This window comes from Balaenoptera ricei, chromosome 4 (assembly GCF_028023285.1).
Source record: "Balaenoptera ricei isolate mBalRic1 chromosome 4, mBalRic1.hap2, whole genome shotgun sequence".
In the NCBI taxonomy this organism is placed as follows: Eukaryota; Metazoa; Chordata; class Mammalia; order Artiodactyla; family Balaenopteridae; genus Balaenoptera; species Balaenoptera ricei.
In genome coordinates, this window is record NC_082642.1 from 596036 (window position 1) to 619676 (window position 23641).

Sequence of the window (23641 nt, forward strand, 5' to 3'; positions counted from 1 at the left end):
TAAAATAGTTTTAAAAAATAGAAAAAAATCAATAAAACCAAGAGCTGGTTCTTTGAAAGGATGAACAAGACTGACAAACCTCTGGCCAGGCTAACCAAGAAGAAAAGAGAGAGAACCGAAATAAACAAAATAAGAAATAAAAAAGGAGACATGGGACTTCCCTGGCGGTCCAGCGGTTAAGACCTCTCCTTCCAACACAGGGGGTGTGGGTTTGACCCCTGGCCAGGGATCTCAGATCCCACATGCCCCGTGGCCAAAAAACCAAAACATAAAACAGAAGCAATATTGTAACAAATTCAATAAAGACTTTTAAAATGGTCCACATCAAAAAAAAAAAAAGACATAACAACAGATACCACAGAAATACAAAAAAAGCAAAGGAAATACTATTAACAAAAAAGCAAAGGAAATACTATGAACAATTATTATTATATTAGAAAAGGAGAAAAATTCAAAACGAATGAGCTAAACATCCTTCTCAAGATGGTAGAAAATGAACAGCACTTTAAACCTAAAGAAATTAAAAGGAGAAAAAATAAGAATTAGAATAATAATAAGAATTAATGAAAACAAATACATACATAATACAAAGAAAGCCAAAGGTTGGTTGCTTGTAAAAGCTAATAAAATTGATAAATTCCCAACAAGACTGATTAAGAAAAAAATGGAAAGCACAAACAATAGATATTAGGATGGGAAAAGGATTATTGCCACGTAATTAATAATATATACAGAAAATCTTGATAGATTATAAAAAATTTTATGTCAAAAAAATTGAAGATTTAGAGGAAATGAACAAATTCCTAGAAAAAAAATTTAACTTAACAAAACTGACACAGAAAGAGAAATCTAGTCCTATAACTATTAAAGAAATTAAACCTACAAAATAATCTTTAGATCAAGTGGCCTCACTTGTGAATCGTGCCAAACATATAAGGAAGAAATAACACTGAAATTACACAAACTCTTCAGCAATATAGAAAAAAAGGATACATTCTCTGACTCTTCAACTGATAAATGGGTAATAATTTGTGCTACATCCATAAAACAAAGTACTACTTAGCAACATAAAGGAACAAACTGATACACGAACAGGCTAAATGTATCTCAAAAGCATTACACTAAGTGAAAGAAGCCAGATGCAAGAGGCTACATACTGTATGACTCAGTTTATGTGATATTAAGAAAAGGTAAAACTTGGCAGTTTGACAAGGTCTGGAAGTGGGGTAAGGATACTGCATACAGAGTATGAGGAAACTTTTTAGGGTTATGGAAATACTACATATCTTGATTGTGATCAGAGTTACATAACTGTATAGTTTGTTAAAACTCAGAGAACTATATATCTAAGAAGTGAATCTTACTGCATGTAAATTATCTCAATAAATCTGACAAAGAAAAAACCTAATATAGCAATAAAAGTATATGAAAATTTCTAGAAACAGTATCAAAGTAAATATCTTAAGCAGACATTGCTTTGTTAGTTTCAGAAGCACACATCTTTTTTTTTTTTTTAATTTATTTATTTTATTTATTTATTTTTGGTTGTGTTGGGTCTTCGTTGCTGTGTGCGGGCTTTCTCTAGTTGCGGCGAACAGGGGCTACTCTTCATTGCGGTGCGTGGGCTTCTCATTGCGGTGGCTTCTCTTGTTGCGGAGCACAGGCTCTAGGCGCATGGGCTTCAGTAGTTGTGGCACTTGGGCTCAGTAGTTGTGGCTTGCGGGCTCTAGAGCGCAGGCTCAGTAGCTGTGGCGCACGAGCTTAGTTGCTCCGCGGCATGTGGGATCTTCCCAGACCAGGGCTCGAACCCGTGTCCCCTGCACTGGCAGGCAGATTCTCAACCACTGCGCCACCAGGGAAGCCCCAGAAGCACACATCTTGTGATAAAATATCAACACAACTCTTGGCTTAGGTTAAGTCATGACAATTTTTCAAATTAACTTTGCAGCTGCAAATTTACTGCACCTAACACTGCTGACTGATGGATGAAATCTAAACATCTTTAAATTAGAGTAAAAATCTAATAGTTACTTATCAATTCAAGCAATTGTATATATGTATTTACATAAAAGCACTACTCATTTGTTTAGATAGCTGTGAATGATGAAAACATATTTTTTCTACTCTTATCTTCCACCATTTTTGTGGATTTAATTTCTAAGCAGTCACAATATAAGTTTTAACTTGGCTTATTACAAATACACATTACTTTTCAAAATCTGATACCTACCAGTTTCTTTTTCTAATGTGGAATGCCCTCCTTTATCTTTCTCAAGAAAAAGAAGCTAAGACTGCAACATGACAACCAAATTGATTTTCAGGATCTACTTCCAGGTGGCCTGTCATGGGCTGACACATCCACAGGGGCCAAAGGGTGCCATTTCAAAATCCCCTCTAGGAGTTGAAAAAGAATTAAAACAGCAGCACTCATTGTTTTATTTCCCTAACTGTACCTGCTGTGTTAGTGATCACCACAAAAGTACGAGCATTTAAAAAGTGCTTTATGTCTATACCCGCAAGATCCAGTCTCTGAGATGCATCCCAATCTTCCTGTAGTTATGCACTATCTCAGAACCAAAGGACCATATCCTGAGCACTAAATGAAAAGCATTAACACCAAAGACACCATCTGGAGTCTTTCTTTTATTATATACTTTCACTGCCTTGAAATGTAAGATATGTTAACAGCACTTACATGAATGGAATGTATTACAACTTACTCTGCTTTACTGGAAAAGTGTATCCCATTACTACATCTATCCAAAGAGATACATGTTATTCCTATCATCTGGCTACATACACTCCATTTACTAGGATATTAAAAATATTTAAACCAACCACCTTAAAACTGTCTTATAATATCACATTAAGATATAAAAAAAAAACTTCACATAGATATGTATTTTTCAACCTTTGCTTTTTAATCAAAAGAGGTTAAACTTCTGTTTCTCTTCTTGTGCTGACCAAGATTTAACGATATGTCAATCACACAGAATTATGGTTTATTCCAACCCGTTCTATTTTGGACATGCTACTGCAATGGTCACTAGACTGGGAAGAAAGCCTATGAGAACTAAATACACTAGACCTTTTTTTTTTTTTTAATATTGAACAGATTGCTTCTATTTGGATCAAAATCATTCATATCTGAGATACTCAAGGTGCTTACAATGAGGTATAAATTAGAATTATAGTGAGTAATTATAAGCAACAGCTTAGCTTTTAGGGGAACTGCCTTTCTATTTAGGAAGAAAAGACTTGGTTGGCACTCCAAGTTTATTCCGTCTACATCTCTCTAACAATAGTGTAGAATTTTTACCTTACAAAACCATACATAACCTAACTAAAGGCAAACACCAAGGCCTCCAGCAAAAAATCTCTATGGAATGGTATATTTAAGTCTACTAGTTTGCTCTATAACCATGTACTAAATCAACAGAGTAGGTGATACCAATTAAGATCCTGAAATAAACTAAACTAGGCAAGAAGAATTATCAATGAGGACTGGAATTTTAATCAGTATTTAAAATATAAATCCTAGAAGTGACATTCAGCTTTTTAAACAACTGATGCTAAATGATATTAATTGCAGCATGATTAATAACATTTAAAGTACAGAAAAGGATGGAGAAAGTTCAGAAGACTATTTTAAAATGTAGTCTACTGTATATATGCTGTCTACAAGAGACCCACTTCAGACATAGGGACACATACAGACAGAAAGTGAGGGGATTGAAAAAGATATTCCATGCAAATGGAAATCAAAAGAAAGCTGGAGTAGCAATTCTCATATCACACAAAATAGACTTTAAAATAAAGACGATTGCAAGAGACAAAGAAGGACACTACATAATGATCAAGGGATCAATCCAAGAAGAAGATATAACAACTGTAAATATTTATGCACCCAACATAGGAGCACCACAATACATAAGGCAAATACTAACAGCCATAAAAGGGGAAATTGACAGTAACACAATCATAGTAGGGGACTTTAATACCCCACTTTCACCAATGGACAGATCATCCAAAATGAAAATAAATGAGGAAACACAACCTTTAAATGATACATTAAACAAGACAGACTTAATTGATATTCATAGGACATTCCATCCAAACACAACAGAATACACTTTCTTCTCAAGTGCTCATGGAACGTTCTCCAGGATAGATCATATATAGGGTCACAAATCAAGCCTTGGTAAATTTAAGAAAATGGAAATCATATCAAGTATCTTTTCCAACCACAATGTTATGAGACTACATATCAATTACAGGAAAAAAATCTGTAAAAATTACAAACATATGGAGGCTAAACAATACACTACTTAATAACCAAGAGATCACTGAAGAAATCAAAGAGGAAATCAAAAAATACCTAGAAACTAATGACAATGAAAACATGACGACCCAAAATCTATGGGATGCAGCAAAAGCAGTTCTAAGAGGGAAGTTTATAACAATACAATCCTACCTTAAGAAACAAGAAAATCTCAAATAAACAACCTAACCTTACACCTAAAGCAATTAGAGAAAGAAGAACAAAAAACCCCCAAAGTTAGCAGAAGGAAAGAAATCATAAAGATCAGAGCAGAAATAAATGAAGAAGAAATGAAGGAAACGATAGCAAAGATCAATAAAACTAAAAGCTGGTTCTTTGAGAAGATAAACAAAATTGATAAACCATTAGCCACACTCATCAAGAAAAAAAGGGAGAAGACTTAAATCAATAGAATTAAAATTAAAAAAAGGGGAAGTAACAACTGCCACTGCAGAAATACAAAGGATCATGAGAGATTACTACAAGCAACTATATGCCAATAAAATGGACAACCTGGAAGAAATGGACAAATTCTTAGAAATGCACAACCTTCCGAGACTGGACCAGGAAGAAATAGAAAATATGAACAGACCAATCACAAGCACTGAAATTGAAACTGTGATTAAAAATCTTCCAACAAACAAAAGCCAAGGGCAGAAGGAGGAACCAAGATGGCGGAGTAGAAGGACGTGCTCTCACTCACTCTTGCGAGAACACCAGAATCACAACTAGCTGCTGGACAATCATCGCCAGGAAGACACTGGAACTCACCAAAAAACATACCCCACACCCAAAGACAAAGGAGAAGCCACAATGAGATGGTAGGAGAGGCGCAATCACAGTAAACTCAAATCCAATAACTGGTGGGTGGGTGACTCACAGACTGGAGAACACTTATGCCACAGAAGTCCACCCACTGGAGTGAAGGTTCTGAGCCCCACGTCAGGCTTCCCAACCTGGGGGTCCGGCAATGGGAGGAGGAATTCCTAGAGAATCAGAGGTTGAAACCTAGTGGGAATTGATTGCAGGACTTCCACAGCACTGGGGGAAACAGAGACCCCACTCTTGGAGGGCACACACAAAGTAGTGTGCACATCAGGACCCAGGGGAAGGAGCAGTGACCCAAGGGGAGACTGGATCAGACTTACCTCCCAGTGTTGGAGGGTCTCCTACAGAGGCGGGGGGTGGCACAGACTCATCGTGGGGACAAGGAAACTGGCAGCAGAAGTTCTGGGAAGTACTCCTTGGTGTGAGCCCTCCCAGAGTCTGCCATTAGCCCCACCAAAGAGCCCAGGTAGGCTCCAGCGTTGGGTTGCCTCAGGCCAAACAACCAACAGGGAGGGAACCCAGCCCCACCCATCAGAAGTCAAATGGATTAAAGTTTTACTGAGCTCTACTCACCAGAACAACAGTCAGCTCTACCCACCACTAGTCCCTCCCATCAAGCCCCTTATATAGCCTCATCCACCAGAGGGCAAACACAGAAGAAAGAAGAACTACAATCCTGCAGCCTGTGGAAAAAAAACCACATTCACAAAAATATAGACAAGATGAAAAGGCAGAGAGCTAGGTAAAAGATGAAGGAACAAGATAAAGCCCCAGAAAAACAACTAAAAAAGTGGAGATAGGCAACCTTCCAGAAAAAGAATTCAGAATAATGATACTGAAGATGATACAGGGCCTCGGAAAAAGAATGCAGGCAAAGATCGAGAAGATGCAAGAAATGTTTCACAAAGACCTAGAAGAATTAAAGAACAAACAAATAGAGATGAACAATACAGTAACTGAAATGAAAACTACATTAGAATGAATCAATAGCAGAATAACTGAGGCAGAAGAACGGATAACTGACCTGGAGACACAATGGTGGAATTCACTGCTGCGGAACAGACTAAAGAAAAAAGAATGAAAAGAAATGAAAACAGCCTAAAAGACCTCTGGGACAACATTAAACGCAACAACATTCGCATTATGGGGGTCCCAGAAAGAGAAGAGGGAGAGAAAGGACCCGAGAAAATATTTTAAGAGATTATAGTCGAAAACTTCCCTAACATGGGAAAGGAAATAGCCACCCAAGTCCAGGAAGCGCAGAGAGTCCCATACAGGATAAACCCAAGGAAAAACACGCCGAGACACACAGTAATCAAATTGACAAAATTTAAAGTCAAAGGAAAAATATTGAAAGCAGCAAGGGAAAAATGAAAAATAATATACAAGGGAACTCCCATAAGGTTAACAGCTGATTTCTCAGCAGAAACTCTACAAGCCAGAAGGGAGTGGCACGATATACTTAAAGTGATGAAAGGGAAGAACCTACAACAAAGATTTCTCTACCCGGCAAGGATCTCATTCAGATTCGATGGAGAAATCAAAAGTTTTACAGACAAGCAAAAGCTAAGAGAATTCAGCACCACCAAACCAGCTCTACAACAAATGCCAAAGGAACTTCTCTAAGTGAGAAACAGAAAAGTAGAAAAGGTCTACATAACAAATCCATAACAATTAAGAAAATGGTAATAGGAACATACATATATATAATTACCTTAAATGTGAATGGATTAAATACTCCAACCAAAAGACACAGGCTCCCTGAATGGATACAAAAATAAGCCCCATATATATGCTGTCTACAAGAAACCCACTTTAGACCTAGGGAAACATACAGAGTAAAAGTGAGGGCATGGAAAAAGATATTCCATGCAAATGGAAATCAGAAGAAAGCTGGAGTAGCAATACTCATATCAGATACAATAGACTTTAAAATAAAGGATGTTACAAGAGACAAGGAAGGACACTACATAATGATCCAGGGATCAATCCAAGAACAAGATAAAACAATTATAAATGTTTATGCACCAAAAAAACGAGCACCTCAATACATAAGGCACATGCTAACAACCGTGAAAGGAGAAATCGACAGTAACACAATAATAGTGGGGGACTTTAACACCTCGCTTACACCAATGGACAGATCATCCAAACAGAAAATTAATAAGCAGACACAAGCTTTAAATAACACAAAAGACCATATAGATTTAATTGACATTTATAGGACACTGCATCCAAAAACAGCAGATTACACTTTTTTCTCAAGTGCACACGGAACATTCTCCAGGATAGATCACGTCTTGGGACACAAATGAAGCCTCAGTAAATGTAAGAAAACTGAAATCATATGAAGCATCTTTTTGACCACAACACTATGAGATTAGAAATCAATTACAGGGGAAAAAATGTAAAAAACACAAAAACATGGAGGCTAAACAATACATTACTAAATAACCAAGAGATCACTGAAAAAATCAAAGAGGAAATCAAAAAATACCTAAAGACAAATGACAACAAAAACACAACGATCCAAAACCTACAGGATGCAGCAGAACAATTCAAAGAGGGAAGTTTATAGCAATACAAGCATATCTCAAGAAAAAAGAAAAATCTCAAATAAACAATCTAAAATTACACCTAAAGGAACTAGAGAAAGAAGAACAAACAAAACCCAAAGCTAGCAGAAGGAAAGAAATCATAAAGATCAGAGCAGAAATAAATGAAATAGAAACAAAGAAAACAATAGCAAAGATCAATAAAACTAAAAGCTGGTTCTTTGAGAAGATAAACAAAATTGATAAACCATTAGCCACACTCATCAAGAAAAAGAGGGAGAGGACTCAAATCAATAAAATTAGAAATGAAAAAGGAGAAGTTACAACAGACACCGCAGAAATACAAAGCATCCTAAGAGACTACTACAAGCAACTCTATGCCAATAAAATGGAAAATCTGGAAGAAATGGACAAATTCTTAGAAAGGTATAACCTTCCAAGACTGAACCAGGAAGAAATAGAAAATATGAACAGACCATTCACAAGTAATGATATTGAAACTGTGATTAAAAATCTTCCAACAAACAAAAGTCCAGGACCAGATGGCTTCACAGGTGAATTCTATCAAACATTTAGAGAAGAGCTAACACCCATCCTTCTCAAACTCTTCCAAAAAATTGCAGAGGAAGGAACACTCCCAAACTCATTCTATGAGGCCACAATCACCCTGATACCAAAACCAGACAAAGACACTACAAAAAAGAAAATTGCAGACCAATATCACTGATGAATATAGATGCAAAATTCCTCAACAAAATACTAGCAAACAGAATCCAACAACACATTAAGAGGATCATACACCAGGATCAAGTGGGATTTATCCCAGGGATGCAAGGATTCTTCAATATACGTAAATCAATCAATGTGATACACCATATTAACAAATTGAAGAAGAAAAACCATATGATCATCTCAATAGATGCAGAAAAAGCTTTTGACAAAAGTCAACATCCATTTATGATAAAAACTCTCCAGAAAGTGGGCATAGAGGGAACCTACCTCAATATAATAAAGGCCACATACGACAAACCCACAGCAACCATCATTCTCAATGGTGAAAAACTGAAAGCATTTCCCCTAATATCAGGAATAAGACAAGGATGTCCATTGTCACCACTATTATTCAACATAGTTTTGGAAGTCCTAGCAACGGCAATCAGAGAAGAAAAAGAAATAAAAGGATACAAATTGGAAAAGAAGAAGTAGAACTGTCACTGTTTGCAGATGCCATGATACGATACATAGAGAATCCTAAAAATGCCACCAGAAAACTACTAGAGCTACTCAATGAATTTGGTAAAGTTGCACAATACAAAATTAATGCACAGAAATCTCTTGCATTCCTATACACTAATGATGAAAAATCTGAAAGAGATATTATAGAAACAGTCCCATTTACCATTGCAACGAAAAGAATAAAATACCTAGGAATAAACCTACCTAGGGAGACAAAAGGCCTGTATGCAGAAAACTATAAGACACTGATGAAAGAAATTAAAGATGATACCAACAGATGGAGAGATATACCATGTTCTTGGATTGGAAGAGTCAATATCATGAAAATGAATATACTACCCAAAGCAACCTACAGATTCAATGCAATCCCTATCAAATTACCGATGGCATTTTTTATGGAACTAGAGCAAATCATCTTAAAATTTGTATGGAGACACAAAAGACCCCGAAGAGCAAAAGCAGTCTTGAAGGAAAAAAACGGAGCTGGAGGAATCAGGCTCCCTGACTTCAGACTATACTACAAGGCTACAGTAATCAAGACAATATGGTACTGGCACAAAAACAGAAACATAGATCAATGGAACAAGACAGAAAGCCCAGAGATAAACCCACGCACCTATGGTCAACTAATCTATGACAAAGGAGGCAAAGATATACAATGGAGAAAAGACAGTCTCTTCAGTAAGTGGTGTTGGGAAAACTGGACAGCTACATGTAAAAGAATGAAATTAGAACACTCCCTAACACCATACACAAAAATAAACTCAAAATGGATTCAAGACCTAAATGTAAGACCGGACACTATAAAACTCTTAGAGGAAAACATTGGAAGAACACTCTTTGACATAAATCACAGCAAAATCTTTTTTGATCCACTTCCTAGAGTAATGGAAATAAAAACAAAAATAAACAAATGGGACCTAACGAAACTTAAAAGCTTTTGCACAGCAAAGGAAACCATAAACAAGACGAAAAGACAACCCTCAGAATGGGAGAAAATATTTGCAAACAAATCAATGGACAAAGGATTAGTCTCCAAAATATATAAACAGCTCTTGCTGCTCAATATTAAAGAGACAAACAATCCAATCCAAAAATGGGCAGAAGACCTAAATAGACATTTCTCCAAAGAAGACATACAGATGGCCAAGAAGCACATAAAAAGCTGCTCAACATCACTGATTATTAGAGAAATGCAAATCAAAACTACAATGAGATATCACCTCACACCAGTTAGAATGGGCATCATCAGAAAATCTACAAACAACAAATGCTGGAGAGGGTGTGGAGAAAAAGAACCCTCTTGCACTGTTGGTGGGAATGTAAATTGATACAGCCACTACAGAGAACAGTATGGAGGTTCCTTAAAAAACTAAAAATAGAATTACCATATGAACCAGCAATCCCACTACTGGGCATATACCCAGAGAAAACCATAATTCAAAGACACATGCACCCCAATGTTCATTGCAGCACTATTTACAATAGCCAGGTCACGGAAGAAACCTAAATGCCCATCGACAGAAAAATGGATAAAGAAGATGTGGTCCATATACACAATGGAATATTACTCAGCCATAAAAAGGAACGAAATTGAGTCATTTGCTGAGATGTGGATGGATCTAGAGACTGTCATACAGAGTGAAGTAAGTCAGAAAGAGAAAAATAAATATCGTATATTAATGCATGTATGTGGAACCTAGAAAAATGGTACAGATGAATCAGTTTGCAGGGTAGAAGTTGAGACACAGATATAGAGAACAAACATATGGACACCAAGGGGGGAAAACCACGGTGGGGTGGGGATGGTGGTGTGCTGAATTGGGCGATTGGGATTGACATGTATACACTGATGTGTATAAAATTGATGACTAATAAGAACCTGCAGTATAAAAAAAACAAAGAAACAAACAAAAGAACAACTAATATTAAACTCTCTTTAGGTTATTTGTATGGAAATATGTTAATATAAATGTTTCAGACATTACATAAAATTTCTAAAAATCTTACATGTTCTGGTATAATAAGTCATAATTCTAGTTATTACTTTAAAATGTATATCTCAGAAGTAACTAAATTTCCTTGTCAACTGCATTATTATGAACTTTCATCAAATCTGTAACCGTGGTCATTTTTAAGTCTTTTGTCATTACAGACAGTTCTGGGTGTACTGTGATGCTTCTGCAAAAATGTCCCTATGAAAGGGTTTCATCTTCAAGGAATTCATAGAAAAGACTCTGACAAGTACAGGTTTCTGGTAACTGACTATACTGCTGAACTGAATGAATAAGCATATTCAGAACTCTAACAGAAAACTGATGAATTCATAAAAGTGCTGACGAAAGAACAAGATAAAAGAAAATTAATTACATGGGACTCAGTGAACTGATGAGGATGATTATAATTTTTGGACTTTCTGTTTGAATAAAAAAAAAAATCCCACAAGGACTCAGAGGCAAAAAATATACAAGTCAATTTTCACTGCAAATTAAAGGAGCTGTTACAGTGGAGGATTACTGGACTGAATGTCAATATTATGACATAGTATGAGTGTGTTTCGTGTTTGGTAATTGCAATCATTGTTGCTTTTGTTGTGGTCATCCATTTACAATGCTTGGTGTCTGTTTATTTATCTCTTGAAAAAATAAAATACAGTGTGTATGTGTGAAAAAAGAAAACCAAAAACAAAAGCCAAGGACCAGATGTCTTCACAGGCAAATTCTATCAAACATTTAGAGAAGAGCTAACACCTACCCTTCTCAAACTCTTGCAAAACATAGCAGAGGGAGGAACACTCCCAAACACATTCTACGAGGTCACCATCACCCTGATCCCAAAACCAGACAAAGATGTCACAAAAAAAGAAAACTACAGGCCAATATCACTGATGAACATAGATGCAAAAATCCTCAACAAAATACTAGCAAACAGAATCCAACAGCACACTAAAAGGATCATACATCATGATCAAGTGGGGTTTATCCCAAGAATGCAAGGATTCTTCGACATATGCAAATCAATCAGTGTGATACACCATATTAACAAACTGAAGGAGAAAAACCATATGATCATCTCAATAGATGCAGAAAAAGCTTCTGACAAAATTCAACACCCATTTATGATAAAAAACCCTCCAGAAACTGGGCATAGAGGGAACTTACCTCAACATAATAAAGGCCATATATGAAAAACACACAGCCAACATTGTCCTCAATGGTGAAAAACTGAAACCATTTCCACTAAGATCAGGAACAAGACAAGGTTGCCCACTCTCACCACTATTATTCAACATAGTTTTGAAAGTTTAACCACAGCAATCAGAGAAGAAAAAGAAATAAAAGGAATCCAAATCAGAAAGGAAGAAGTAAAACTGTCACTGTTTGCAGATGACATGATGCTATACATAGAGAATCCTAAAGATGCTACCAGAACACTACTAGCGCTAATCAAAGAATTTGGTAAAGTAGCAGTATACAAAATTAATGCACAGAAACCTCTTGCATTCCTACACACTAATGATGAAAAATCTGAAAGTGAAATTAGGAAAACACTCCCATTTACCCCTGAAACAAAAACAGTAAAATATCTACGAATAAATCTACCTAAGGAGACAAAAGACCTGTATGCAGAAAATTATAAGACACTGATGAAAGAAATTAAAGATGATACAAACAGATGGAGAGATATACCATGTTCTTGGATTGGAAGAATCAACATTGTGAAAATGACTATACTACCCAAAGTAATCTTCAGATACAATGCAATCCCTATCAAACTACCAATGGCATTTTTCACAGAACTAGAACAAAAAATTTCACAATTTGCATGGAAACACAAAAGAGCCTGAATAGCCAATGCAATCTTGAGAAAGAAAAACAGAGCTGGAGGAATCAGGCTCCCGGACTTCAGACTACACTACAAAGCTACAGTAATCAAGACAGTATGATACTGGCACAAAAACAGAAATATAGATCAATGGAACAGGATAGAAAGCCCAGAGATAAACCCACGCACATATGGTCACCTCATCTTTGATAAAGGAGGCAAGAATATACAGTGGAGAAAAGACAGCCCCCTCAATAAGTGGTGCTGGGGAAAATGGACAGCTACATGTAAAAGAATGAAATTAGAACACTCCCTAACACCATACACAAAAATAAACTCAAAATGGATTAAAGACCTAAATGTAAGACCGGACACTATAAAACTCTTAGAGGAAAACATAGGCAGAACACTCTATGACATACATCACAGCAAGATCCTTCTTGACCCACCTCCTAGAGAAAGGGAAATAAAAACAAAAATAAACAAATGGGACCTAATGAAACTTAAAATCTTTTGCACAACAAAGGAAACCATAAACAAGACCAAAAGACAACCCTCAGAATGGGAGAAAATATTTGCAAATGAAGCAACTGACAAAGGGCTAATCTCCAAAATTTAGAAGCAGCTCATGCAGCTCAGTATCAAAAAGAAAAACAACCCAATCCAAAAATGGGCAGAAGACCTAAATAGACATTTCTCCAAAGAAGACATACAGATGGCCAAAAAACACATTAAAGAATGCTCAACATCATTAATCATTAGAGAAATGCAAATCAAAACTGCTATGAGGTATCACTTCACACCGGTCAGAATGGCCATCATCAAAAAATCTACAAACAATAAATGCTGGAGAGGGTGTGGAGCAAAGGGAACCCTCTTGCACTGTTGGTGGGAATGTAAATTGATAACAGCCACTATGGAGAACAGTATGGAGGTTCCTTAAAAAACTAAAAATAGAACTACCATATGACCCAGCAATCCCACTACTGGGCATATACCCAGAAAAAACCATAATTCAAAAAGAGTCATGTACCACAATGTTCATTGCAGCTCTATTTACAATAGCCAGGACATGGAAGCAACCTAAGTGTCCATCAACAGATGAATGGATAAAGAAGATGTGGCACATATATATAATGGAATATTACTCAGCCATAAAAGGAGACGAAATTGAGCTATTTGTAGTGAGGTGGATGGACCTAGAGTCTGTCATACAGAGTGAAGTAAGTCAGAAAGAGAAAAACAAATACTGTATGTTAACACATATATATGGAATCTAAAAAACAAACAAAAAAATGGTAATGAAGAACCTAGGGGCAAGACAGGAATAAAGACGCAGACCTACTAGAGAATGGACCTGAGGATACGGGGAGGGGGAAGGGTAAGCTGGCACAAAGTGAGAGAGTGGCATGGACATATATACACTACCAAACATAAAATAGATAGCTAGTGGGAAGCTGCCGCATAGCACAGGGAGATCAGCTAGGTGCTTTGTGACCACCTAGAGGGGTGGGATAGGGAGGGTGGGAGGGAGGGAGACGCAAGAGGGAAGAGGTATGGGGATATATGTATATGTATAACTGATTCACTTTGTTATAAAGCAGAAACTAACACACCATCGTAAAGCAATTATACTCCAATAAAGATGTTTAAAAAAAAAATGTAGTCTAGGGACTTTGATCGAAGTGATATGTTTATGTGTGTGCACATGCACACTTATACCAGGCATGGAGTAGTAGGAAAAAAGGTGGTTATTTTCCTAATACCCGAAATTCAATTTTACCATTTTTAAATGCTTAAAAGCTGCATTTTGTTACCTAGAAACAACTTCTAAAACCATTACTTATTTATACATTCTACAAATATTTCAGTACTTGTTATGATCCAAGAAAATATAAATACAATGTTGAATACAATAGACAAGGTATTGAGTATGTGTAATCTGGCAATTATGAAATTTTATACAAAGCTCTCTTTTATTACAAAGCTCTTTGTTCAGATTAGGTGTAGATACTATGAGTGCTAACTGCAGAGCTATTTAGCACACTCATGAGGGGCAGGAAATACTTCATAAAGGATGTGACCTCTAAAATGAGCCCAAAACATCATCGGAACTGTTAGGAGAGTTAGGGAAGAAAGAGTTTTTAAGGCTGAGGGAATATTTCTTTAAAAAGACACAAAAGTAAGAAAAAAGAATGACAGCTGAGAAACTGGTATTCACGGGAATCAATAATTAAATTTGTGTTATTAATAAAAAATAAAATAACTACCATTTATTGAAATCCTACTACATAGTACTAGCCTCTTACACACACTGCTTCTAATCTTTACAGCTTTTCAACTATCATTATCCTAATTTTACAGAAGTAATTTAAGGCTTAACAAGAATAACTTGCCCTTGTCAGGAAAAAATTTTTAATGATATGAGATGACCAAATAAGATGATTGGATGTTTTGTCTAGGGTGCACTTCCAAGTTATCTCCACTTTTCTGCTCTTCCTCGTCTGACATATTTTTAAATTCCACAAATTATCAATAATTGATAGCAATGCAAAAGATTATTTTCCATAGATATGAAAAATAATTTTTCCAGTGGAGTTATAACTGATTTCCCTCCCCACGTGGAAGAAGGCAATTTTGAATCAATTAAGCAAGTTTGTGTCCAGTATTCCTGGTGGCCTATGTATGTGCCTGTTCTTTGGATTCTCCTTGAGCTCCATGTAACATCTTACTGGGTTCCCTCATTAATTAATGAGCTAACAGCTTTGGCATGGGTTTATGTACATGTCTATGAGTCACGATTTTACCTTTTTAAAAAATTATCCTTTAGTAGCTCCAAGGCAAAATAAGTCCGAATTTGAAGGTTTGTGTGGATTCTGCATGGTTCCAAAGACAAAGTTCCTTCCATCACATACAACTCACTACTTCTCTCCTTTTAATCTTGAATGGTAATGCCAACATAATTTTTGTAATACCCCTTGTAAGGGGTCTCACCAAATTTTTGATAGTCCATGTGATAAAACTTACTAAAAAGTCCAGTTTGTGGCTACTTTCACTCTTACTAATTCTTCATACAACCATAATTCATCAGCTTCTCGTGGAATGAAAAAGGAAAATAAAAGTACCTTCTCTCATTCCAAGTCTTTTTAGTCAGGCAACCACAAAAAAGAAAGAATGAACCTACAATTCATGCCATTTAATGCTCTATCAGGCATAATTCAAGTCAAATTCCATTGAGCAAACTCTGGGATAATTAAAAGTACTAATATAATGAGTAAGAGAAAGGTGGTGACTGGGGGAGAACTTATGAAACCCTTGTCTCCTGCTTCTGCTGATTATTCTTTTTTTTATGATGGATTGATTCCCTTTCTTGACGTCACCTTTTTGAAAAATAACAGATTGTTTCTGTTAAACAAAACTAATAGCTAGTGACAAATACCCAAACCCACATAATGGAAACTGGGTGGTAAATTTCACTGTAATATAAAATACCCAACAACATAATAAGCCACTGTTATGGTATTCATTCAATTCACAAGGAAACTGTAAAACCTTTAATTTAAAAAGGAAAAAAAATCCAGTGCACACACTTTAAAGATGGTTTTGTTTACCTGCTTAACAAAATTGACAGTACGAAGCTTCTTTCGCATGTTACAATGACGCGTTAAAGGTATACTTCCTTCGAACCAAACATTTACCCTTCGCCACTGGTGAAAGGCAACAGGATCTCTTTACAGAGTCTCGTCTTTTTCAATAAATTTTGCATGAAAACATGTTATCCTGGCACAAAGTAGCCTGCTGTCACATTCGAAGTGTAATAAATGTTTAATGAAAACAACACCACACAGCTTGGTGTCAGACAACAGCTATCACACAGCCCTGCTTTGATCCAAACAGACACTTAAAAGGAGTTCTAAGCACTCTCTGCACCACAGAACTCTATAACCTATATGCAAATAAGGGTAAATTAGCATAAATGATTTCCTGCTGCATAAAGAAATAAGAGGTAAAGAAAAATACGACAGCCTCTAAGAGTATGTAACTGCTGTCAAACTCAGAGTCCAGCATTCCCAAACCACTTCCAACACCTTCTGCCAAGCACTAGGTAGGAAAAATGGGCTATAACTATAGCCCATAATAGCATGGGCTATAACTGAAGCCCAAGTTCACTGCTATCCCAGTGGCTTCTATACATATTTTCAAAAAGACTTAAGACAAATGATTTAGTGAGAGTCACATTTAAGAAATTATATTTAAGACTTCCATGGCGGTCCAGTGGTTAAGACTCCACGCTTCCAATGCAGGGGGCATGGGTTCAATCCCTGGTCGGGGAAATTCCACATGCCATGTGATGCGGCCAAAAAAATTTTTAAATTCTGTTTAAATGCATTCCCCTCCAATTACCTACCAAAAAGCACTGCTTCAGTTGTCAAAATTTGTATCCAGAGGGAAATTCTTAACCTCTCTCTAAAAGTACAAAGCTTCAGAAAGTTATATAAAGGAAATGAGGAAGATAAGTATAAACAACACAAGTGTTTGGGCAAAATATTCCAGAAGTCTTGATGGGCACATTTCTGAGTACAACATCCACCTACTGAAAAGCTAATAAGAATATAATAAAAGTGAAAACCTTTCACAGTAGCACATCATAGGGGAGAATAGGCTGCGGAATACTAAATTAGATTCCTGATGAATCCTAAAGTTACTCAAATTAAGAAAGCATTTTACTAGGCAATAACTGCTTTAAACCAAACTTTCCTGGCTGGTGGTTTAAATCATGATTGAAAATAAAGTTAAATCAGGGACTTCCCTGGTGGTTCAGTGGTAAAGAATCCACCTTCCAATGCAGGGGATGCACGTTCAATCCCTGATCAGGGAACTAAGATCCCACATGCTGCGGGGCAACTAAGCCCCCACGTCACAACTACTGAGCCCATGTGCCTCAACTAGAGAGCCCACGCGCTCTGGAGCCCGTGTGCCACAACTAGAGAGAGAAAACCCGCAAGCCACAACTAGAGAGAAGCCCAGGTGCCGCAAGAAGAACCTGTGTGCCACAACAAAAAGATCCCGCATGCCGCAACCCACATGCCACAGTGAAGACCCGTCGCAGCCAAAAATAAAATAAATAAAAATAAATAAATATTAAAAAATAATAATAAAGTTAAATCAAATCCATGCAAATTCTACTCTTAAGGATGGCACTATGATTTAAAATCAATAGTAGAATGTCACTGGTGGCACTGACATTTACTCAACTAATTTCTCAAGGAAGTCCATAAAATGTTTTATAGTGGATGACTACACTTTTTGGAATTTGATTAAAATGTTTCTAAAGAAGGCTCAGTAAGATACTAATCCACAGAAGACTCAAATGGGGTGTACAATGTTCACAATCATCAAAACAAGTTGTAATTATGAGATGCCATGGCAAGTTTCATATTTCTGATTTTTGATTCTCAATAAAAGCTTGCCTAAAATGATGTTGTTAAGTGCCCAATTTCAATTTAATAACTCTAGTATTAATAAAATTTGTTTTCATATTGCAAAGACATGTCCTCAGAAAAGAAATATAATTATCTAATGATACGCTGAATATTTGTTCTAAAAATTTGGGGGGGAAACTAATAAAAACAAACAAAATCTGTATCAATATTTTAAAAATTAAATATTCTTAGAAACCAAATTTTATAAATGTAAAACATTAAAAATTAAAGTCATTAAACCTTTTTGATAAAATCTAAGACAAGGTTTGGTCAGTGTCTTTCTTATATTAATGTTTCACTCAGTGTTGTAAGGAAAGGCACCTTTTAATCCCTACAAACTCCTGATATTCTTCTAGTTTATATTAGGCCTCCCTTATTCAGCAAAATTGTAAAATAAATAGATCAATTTATGACATTATACACAAATCCTAATTATAATCATTCAACTGTTCCAGGAATTTCCAGAACATGTACTTAATTAGCTGCTAATTTAGGTTTTTCAGAATTGCCTAATTTTATATCATTTTTCTCAAAAGGCTAATAAAAAAAAGCTCTTCCTTATTATTAGGCTCATAAATTCCTGCTTGAGCATTTCTTTCTCTCCTGCTTTTATTTTTCCCAATTTATAAAATATTCCCTTACAATTAGTGTACTTACTCTCTTTGCTTTATATTTCATCAATGTATGCTTTATATTCTATCAATATTTAGAAATATTGATATTTTCAAACTGGTTTGATAAAAACAAAGATTGTTATATATAAAGAAACAGAATCACATGAGTTGTTATTTTCTCTTATGCGAGGAAGCATCTAGGTTATTTAGCACAAGCTAAAATATTTGTCATTGAGTCATACAATCACAATGAGCTAATACGTAAGTCCAAATTCAATCATTTGTGAATCTTTTTTCCTTTCTCTCCACCTATATGTGTTCTTAAAAAAAATAATAAAAATTTCAAAAGAGCCAATAAAACCATCACAGAAATACATTTAATTAAGGTCTAGAAATTTTTTGTCATTTTATTAAATATAATTAAAAGTAATTCTACATAAACAGATTAAATGCTGACGTGGGAAAGTAAGGAAGAGAAAGGAAGAAAAGAAGGAATCAGTCTTTTACTAATAACAGATTTCTGACCCGATCAGAGAAAAAAAGGCACAGAAAATTCTTTCCATTTTCCTTAGCTATTTTCTAGGAAAGTTTAAGCAATAGCATATCACTTGATCTCAAACACTGTGTATCATCATCAATAATCATGGATTACTACAGAAATAAACATAGTGTACTATTAAGAGTCAAGATGCTGTTGTCAATAAACCTGAATTAGAAACCTAACTCTGCCATTTATTTACAAGTCCTATGATAACAAGTGTTCATCTGTATAAATGGGAAAATAAAAGCACCTATTTCACTAGGTTATTATGAAAATTAAATAAGTTAATATATAATGCTTAGCAAAATTTCTGATACCTAGAAAATATATTTAAATGTTAGATGCTTATTATTATGTCCACTGCAAGTAAAGCATTTTGTTCATACCTTATGTAGACCTGATCATAAAATTACTCTACTTGAGATTTCACTGGCTTCTCACTGCCTTTAGAATTAACTCTCTCCTTAACATAACATATACTCCAATAATCACCTCTCATCATTATTCCTCTTCTTCTCTAAACCAATCCCCATGAGACTTCAGTTTCTCAAATATGCCATACTCACCTTGCTTTCCTCCAAGTATTTCCACATGAAGTTCATTTTGCATGCACCCTTCTTTCCCATCTCTTCCTTCCTTCAGTGTATAAACATCGCTTCTCCTGAGAGCCCGGCCCTAACATGCTGACTAATCTAGGTCAACCAGCTTAAAGTTCATGAAAATATCTTGCAACCAAAATGTGTCAAGACTGAGGATGAAACCCAATGTGCTGAGACTGGTCTGTTGGAACAATAAAAAGGGCACAGGTCTGCTTACCTCCAAACTTTTTCTTATTTTAGCAATAAATGTACTTAATTGTTTAAGCCAGATGTTGAGAAACTACAACCCATGGGCAAATATAGCCAACTGCCCATTTTTGTAAATAAAGTATAAAACTTTACTGGAATACAGCCATGCCACTCATTTAGTATGATCTATGGCTGCTTTCATGCTAAAAGGGCAGAGTTCAGTAGTTGGCAACAGAGACATATGGACGAGAAAGCCGAATTTATTTACTACCTAGCTCTTCGCAAAAAGTTTGCTGCTCTTGGTTTAAGCTAGTTTAGTTAGGTTTTGTTACTTACAGCCAAAAGTACCCTAACACATAACAGTTAGTTTCCTACTGAAACATTCATCTGATTTTACTGTAATTACTTACATATCTTCCCTTCTATATATGCTTATTTTGCCACCTGCACGAAATCTCCAAGTAAGACTAGCCTGCTGTTATGTCCCCATTACTAACATATACTTGACAAACAGAAGGCATTCAAGTATTGTTGACTGAACAAGTGAACAAATGAATGAATGAGCATATCTGATCAATACCCAATAAATATTTATGAAAAACTACCATGTACATTAGGTACGCTGAGTAATACAAAAGAGTATAATACCCATGCTCTGCCCTGAATGGCTTAAAGATCAGGTTTAGGAAATAAACATGTAAGCTGTAAAATATATATATAAGTTATTTCTGGAGCAAAACGGGGTGTATCTGTCATATATAAATACTACCATATTAAATGTATACATCAATCCCCCCCGCCAAATCCTGATTTCAGATCGTACTAAAAGGTATGAATTCGTGTGGCCTTAGCACTAATCAGAAGGGAGGGCACATTGACATAACACCACCCTGTACTATGGTCCACTAAAACCATGAAGATGACTAAATCAGGCTACTCACAGCTTTTTGGCATCAGTACTCATGGCCCTTCAACTGACACCTCTTGTTTTGACTTTGTTCATTGCCTTTGTTGAGATTTAAGAAATAATGACAAATACAACATTATTATCTTGTGAACCTGTCATCCAGGAATCAGTCCCTTGAACAAAATCAGCTCTGAGTGATGGCAGAATCTAACCTGTAAAGCTGGTGCCGACCTTCAAAATTAATGTCACCATATGAAACCCTTTCCTGAAACCATCCAACCTCCCTTTTGATTCATGCTCTCATTTTTCTTACCTTTAAAATACCCCAAAACTAATGCTTTATGTAATATCAACTTCATACAACTGTGTAAATATTATTCTAAAAAGTAAAACTTGGTGAAGCAGAAAGCAAAGATTTAATGACCAGTAAAAATCATAGTCATTTCACATAGTCATGTAATATCTAAAGTGTAAACCAAAAGGAGGAAGAAAAAAAGAACAAGGAGCACGGCATTTCCTTGACTGATGTAATTTATTCATCCTCTTAGCCCATATTTTCCACTCTTAGAAACCTACTCTATTTTCCAGTCTTAGAAACCTACTCTACATCCTCCCTTCAACTATCATCCTCCTGACTTTCTCCCTTTATCAACAGATTTCCCCCATATCCTCTCTGATCCTGATCCTCACTCCATTCTACCAACTCTGGCTAAGTCAGGCTCCCTAACTTTAAAGCCAGATATCCAACTCTATCTACTCTTCTATAACATTTAACAGTCCTTAAAACTAGAAAAAGACAGAACTCAGAATTTTTTAGGACCACAACTGCTCAATGTACATTAATGGCTATGGGGTGATCAGGGAAAGAAAGTCACACAATAATGTTACACTCTCCCAAAATCCACCACAAATTTATCATTTCAAAGAATACATAAAAGCCAACAATCCAGGCAGTTTTATATAATATCACTGTAAACCTAGATTAAAAAATAAACACACAGACAACTGTGAAAAAGAGAGGGATGAGAAGAGCCCCATAACCTTCAATAAACTTAATTCTTCATAGAATCAAGATCTCAAGGAACCATATCCAAAATCTTGGTAAGCTCTTCAATTTAACAGTGAAAAGTGATACACTAAAGATAAACACTTCTGTATTGAAGTATTAGAGTGAACATATATAGGGTGTTGAAAGACTAACAAAAGAGAATAAATTCTAAGATGTTCTAAACACTTCATAGAATAAAAGATCCCAATGTCGGTTTGGAATAAAACAAACAAGAAGCTGTAATTTAAGCCAGGGGTCCCCAACCACCACCCCAACCACTGATACCGGTCTGCGGCCTGTTAGGAACCATGTTGCACAGCAGGAGGTGAGTGGTGGGCAAGCGAGCGAAGCTTCAGCTGCCGCTCTCCATCGCTCCCCATGGCTCACATTACCACCTGAACCATCTCCCCAGCCTCACCACCACACCCCCGTCCATGGAAAAATTGTCTTCAACAAAACTGGTCCCTGGTGCCAAAAAGGTTGGGGACTGCTGATTTAAGCTACTAAACAAGATTTTATTTCACTTTAACATCTTTTAATTAAATAAACTGTTTTGAGTGGACTTCAACCTCCAAACAGACAAAACTAGAATAACTGTTTCAATGATATCAATTCCAAAAAAAATAAATTCTGGGTCCCATATGCACATACACTCATATAACACGTACATATACCTTAATATTGACCAAGTCCTCATTCTACATTGAAAGAGGGCTAGCCAACAGTAAATCACGTGGTTCCCTCCTTTCGTTCCATCTTTATCCTTTTCCCCTAACAGTTTTACAATAAGCTAACAGACATCTTTAATTGTAAGTAGTCTTCAAATTTTAAATATTGTATCCATGATAAAGAAAATGGAACTTTCCTAACAAATTATGTCAATTTTCCTTTACTGACATACTAAGTTTTGACAGTGCTATTTGTTTCTAAGATTAGTTTTGTAAATATTAAATGAAAACAGGAATAGAAAGGAAGCACAGTAAAAATCTGAGATAACTATTCTGATTTATCCTTTCTTTATTCTCTATTATATTCTCCTCTTTTTTCCATCTTAGAAAAACCTCAGAAGATGAAAATTTAGTTTGAATATTGCTGTGGAATCACGGAGTCATCACTGCTTTAGATCTGCTTCAACTTACCCACGTTTGATGCTGTGTAATTCCTTGTCCTTGCCTTTATCCTTTTCCTTTTCTCTTTTCTCCTTATCTCTGCCTTTACGTCGTTCTCTATCCCGAGACCGACTACGTGTTCTTCTGTGACTGGACCTTTCACTGCTTCGACTATGGGAACGTGGACGTGGTCTTGATCGGGACCTACAGTAAGTAGATTTCATTATATACATTTAGTGTATATTTTGTATTATGAAATAAAAATATCCTTAAAAATTGTCTGAAAGAAAAGGATTTAGTTTTAGTTAAGGATTCAGTTAAATAACTGTTTGAAGTAAGCATCTAAAGATGATTCTTTATGAATAAGTACTCTGTTAAATGATATG

The 23641-nt window shown here is 35.9% G+C and overlaps 1 protein-coding gene across 6 annotated transcripts in view; it reads right to left on the bottom strand.

Moving 5' to 3' along the window:
- The window catches only part of RSRC1 (arginine and serine rich coiled-coil 1), a 427490-nt gene that overhangs the window by 293739 nt on the left and 110110 nt on the right, over positions 1 to 23641 (bottom strand). For 5 of the 6 annotated variants that reach the window (XM_059921838.1, XM_059921836.1, XM_059921835.1 and 2 more), the window contains one exon: positions 23286 to 23459. The exons of the other annotated variant lie outside the window; for it this stretch is intronic. In XM_059921838.1, coding sequence (XP_059777821.1) covers positions 23286 to 23459 — 174 coding nt within the window. The remainder of the gene's footprint in view (positions 1 to 23285; positions 23460 to 23641) is intronic. 6 annotated transcript variants of the gene reach the window in all.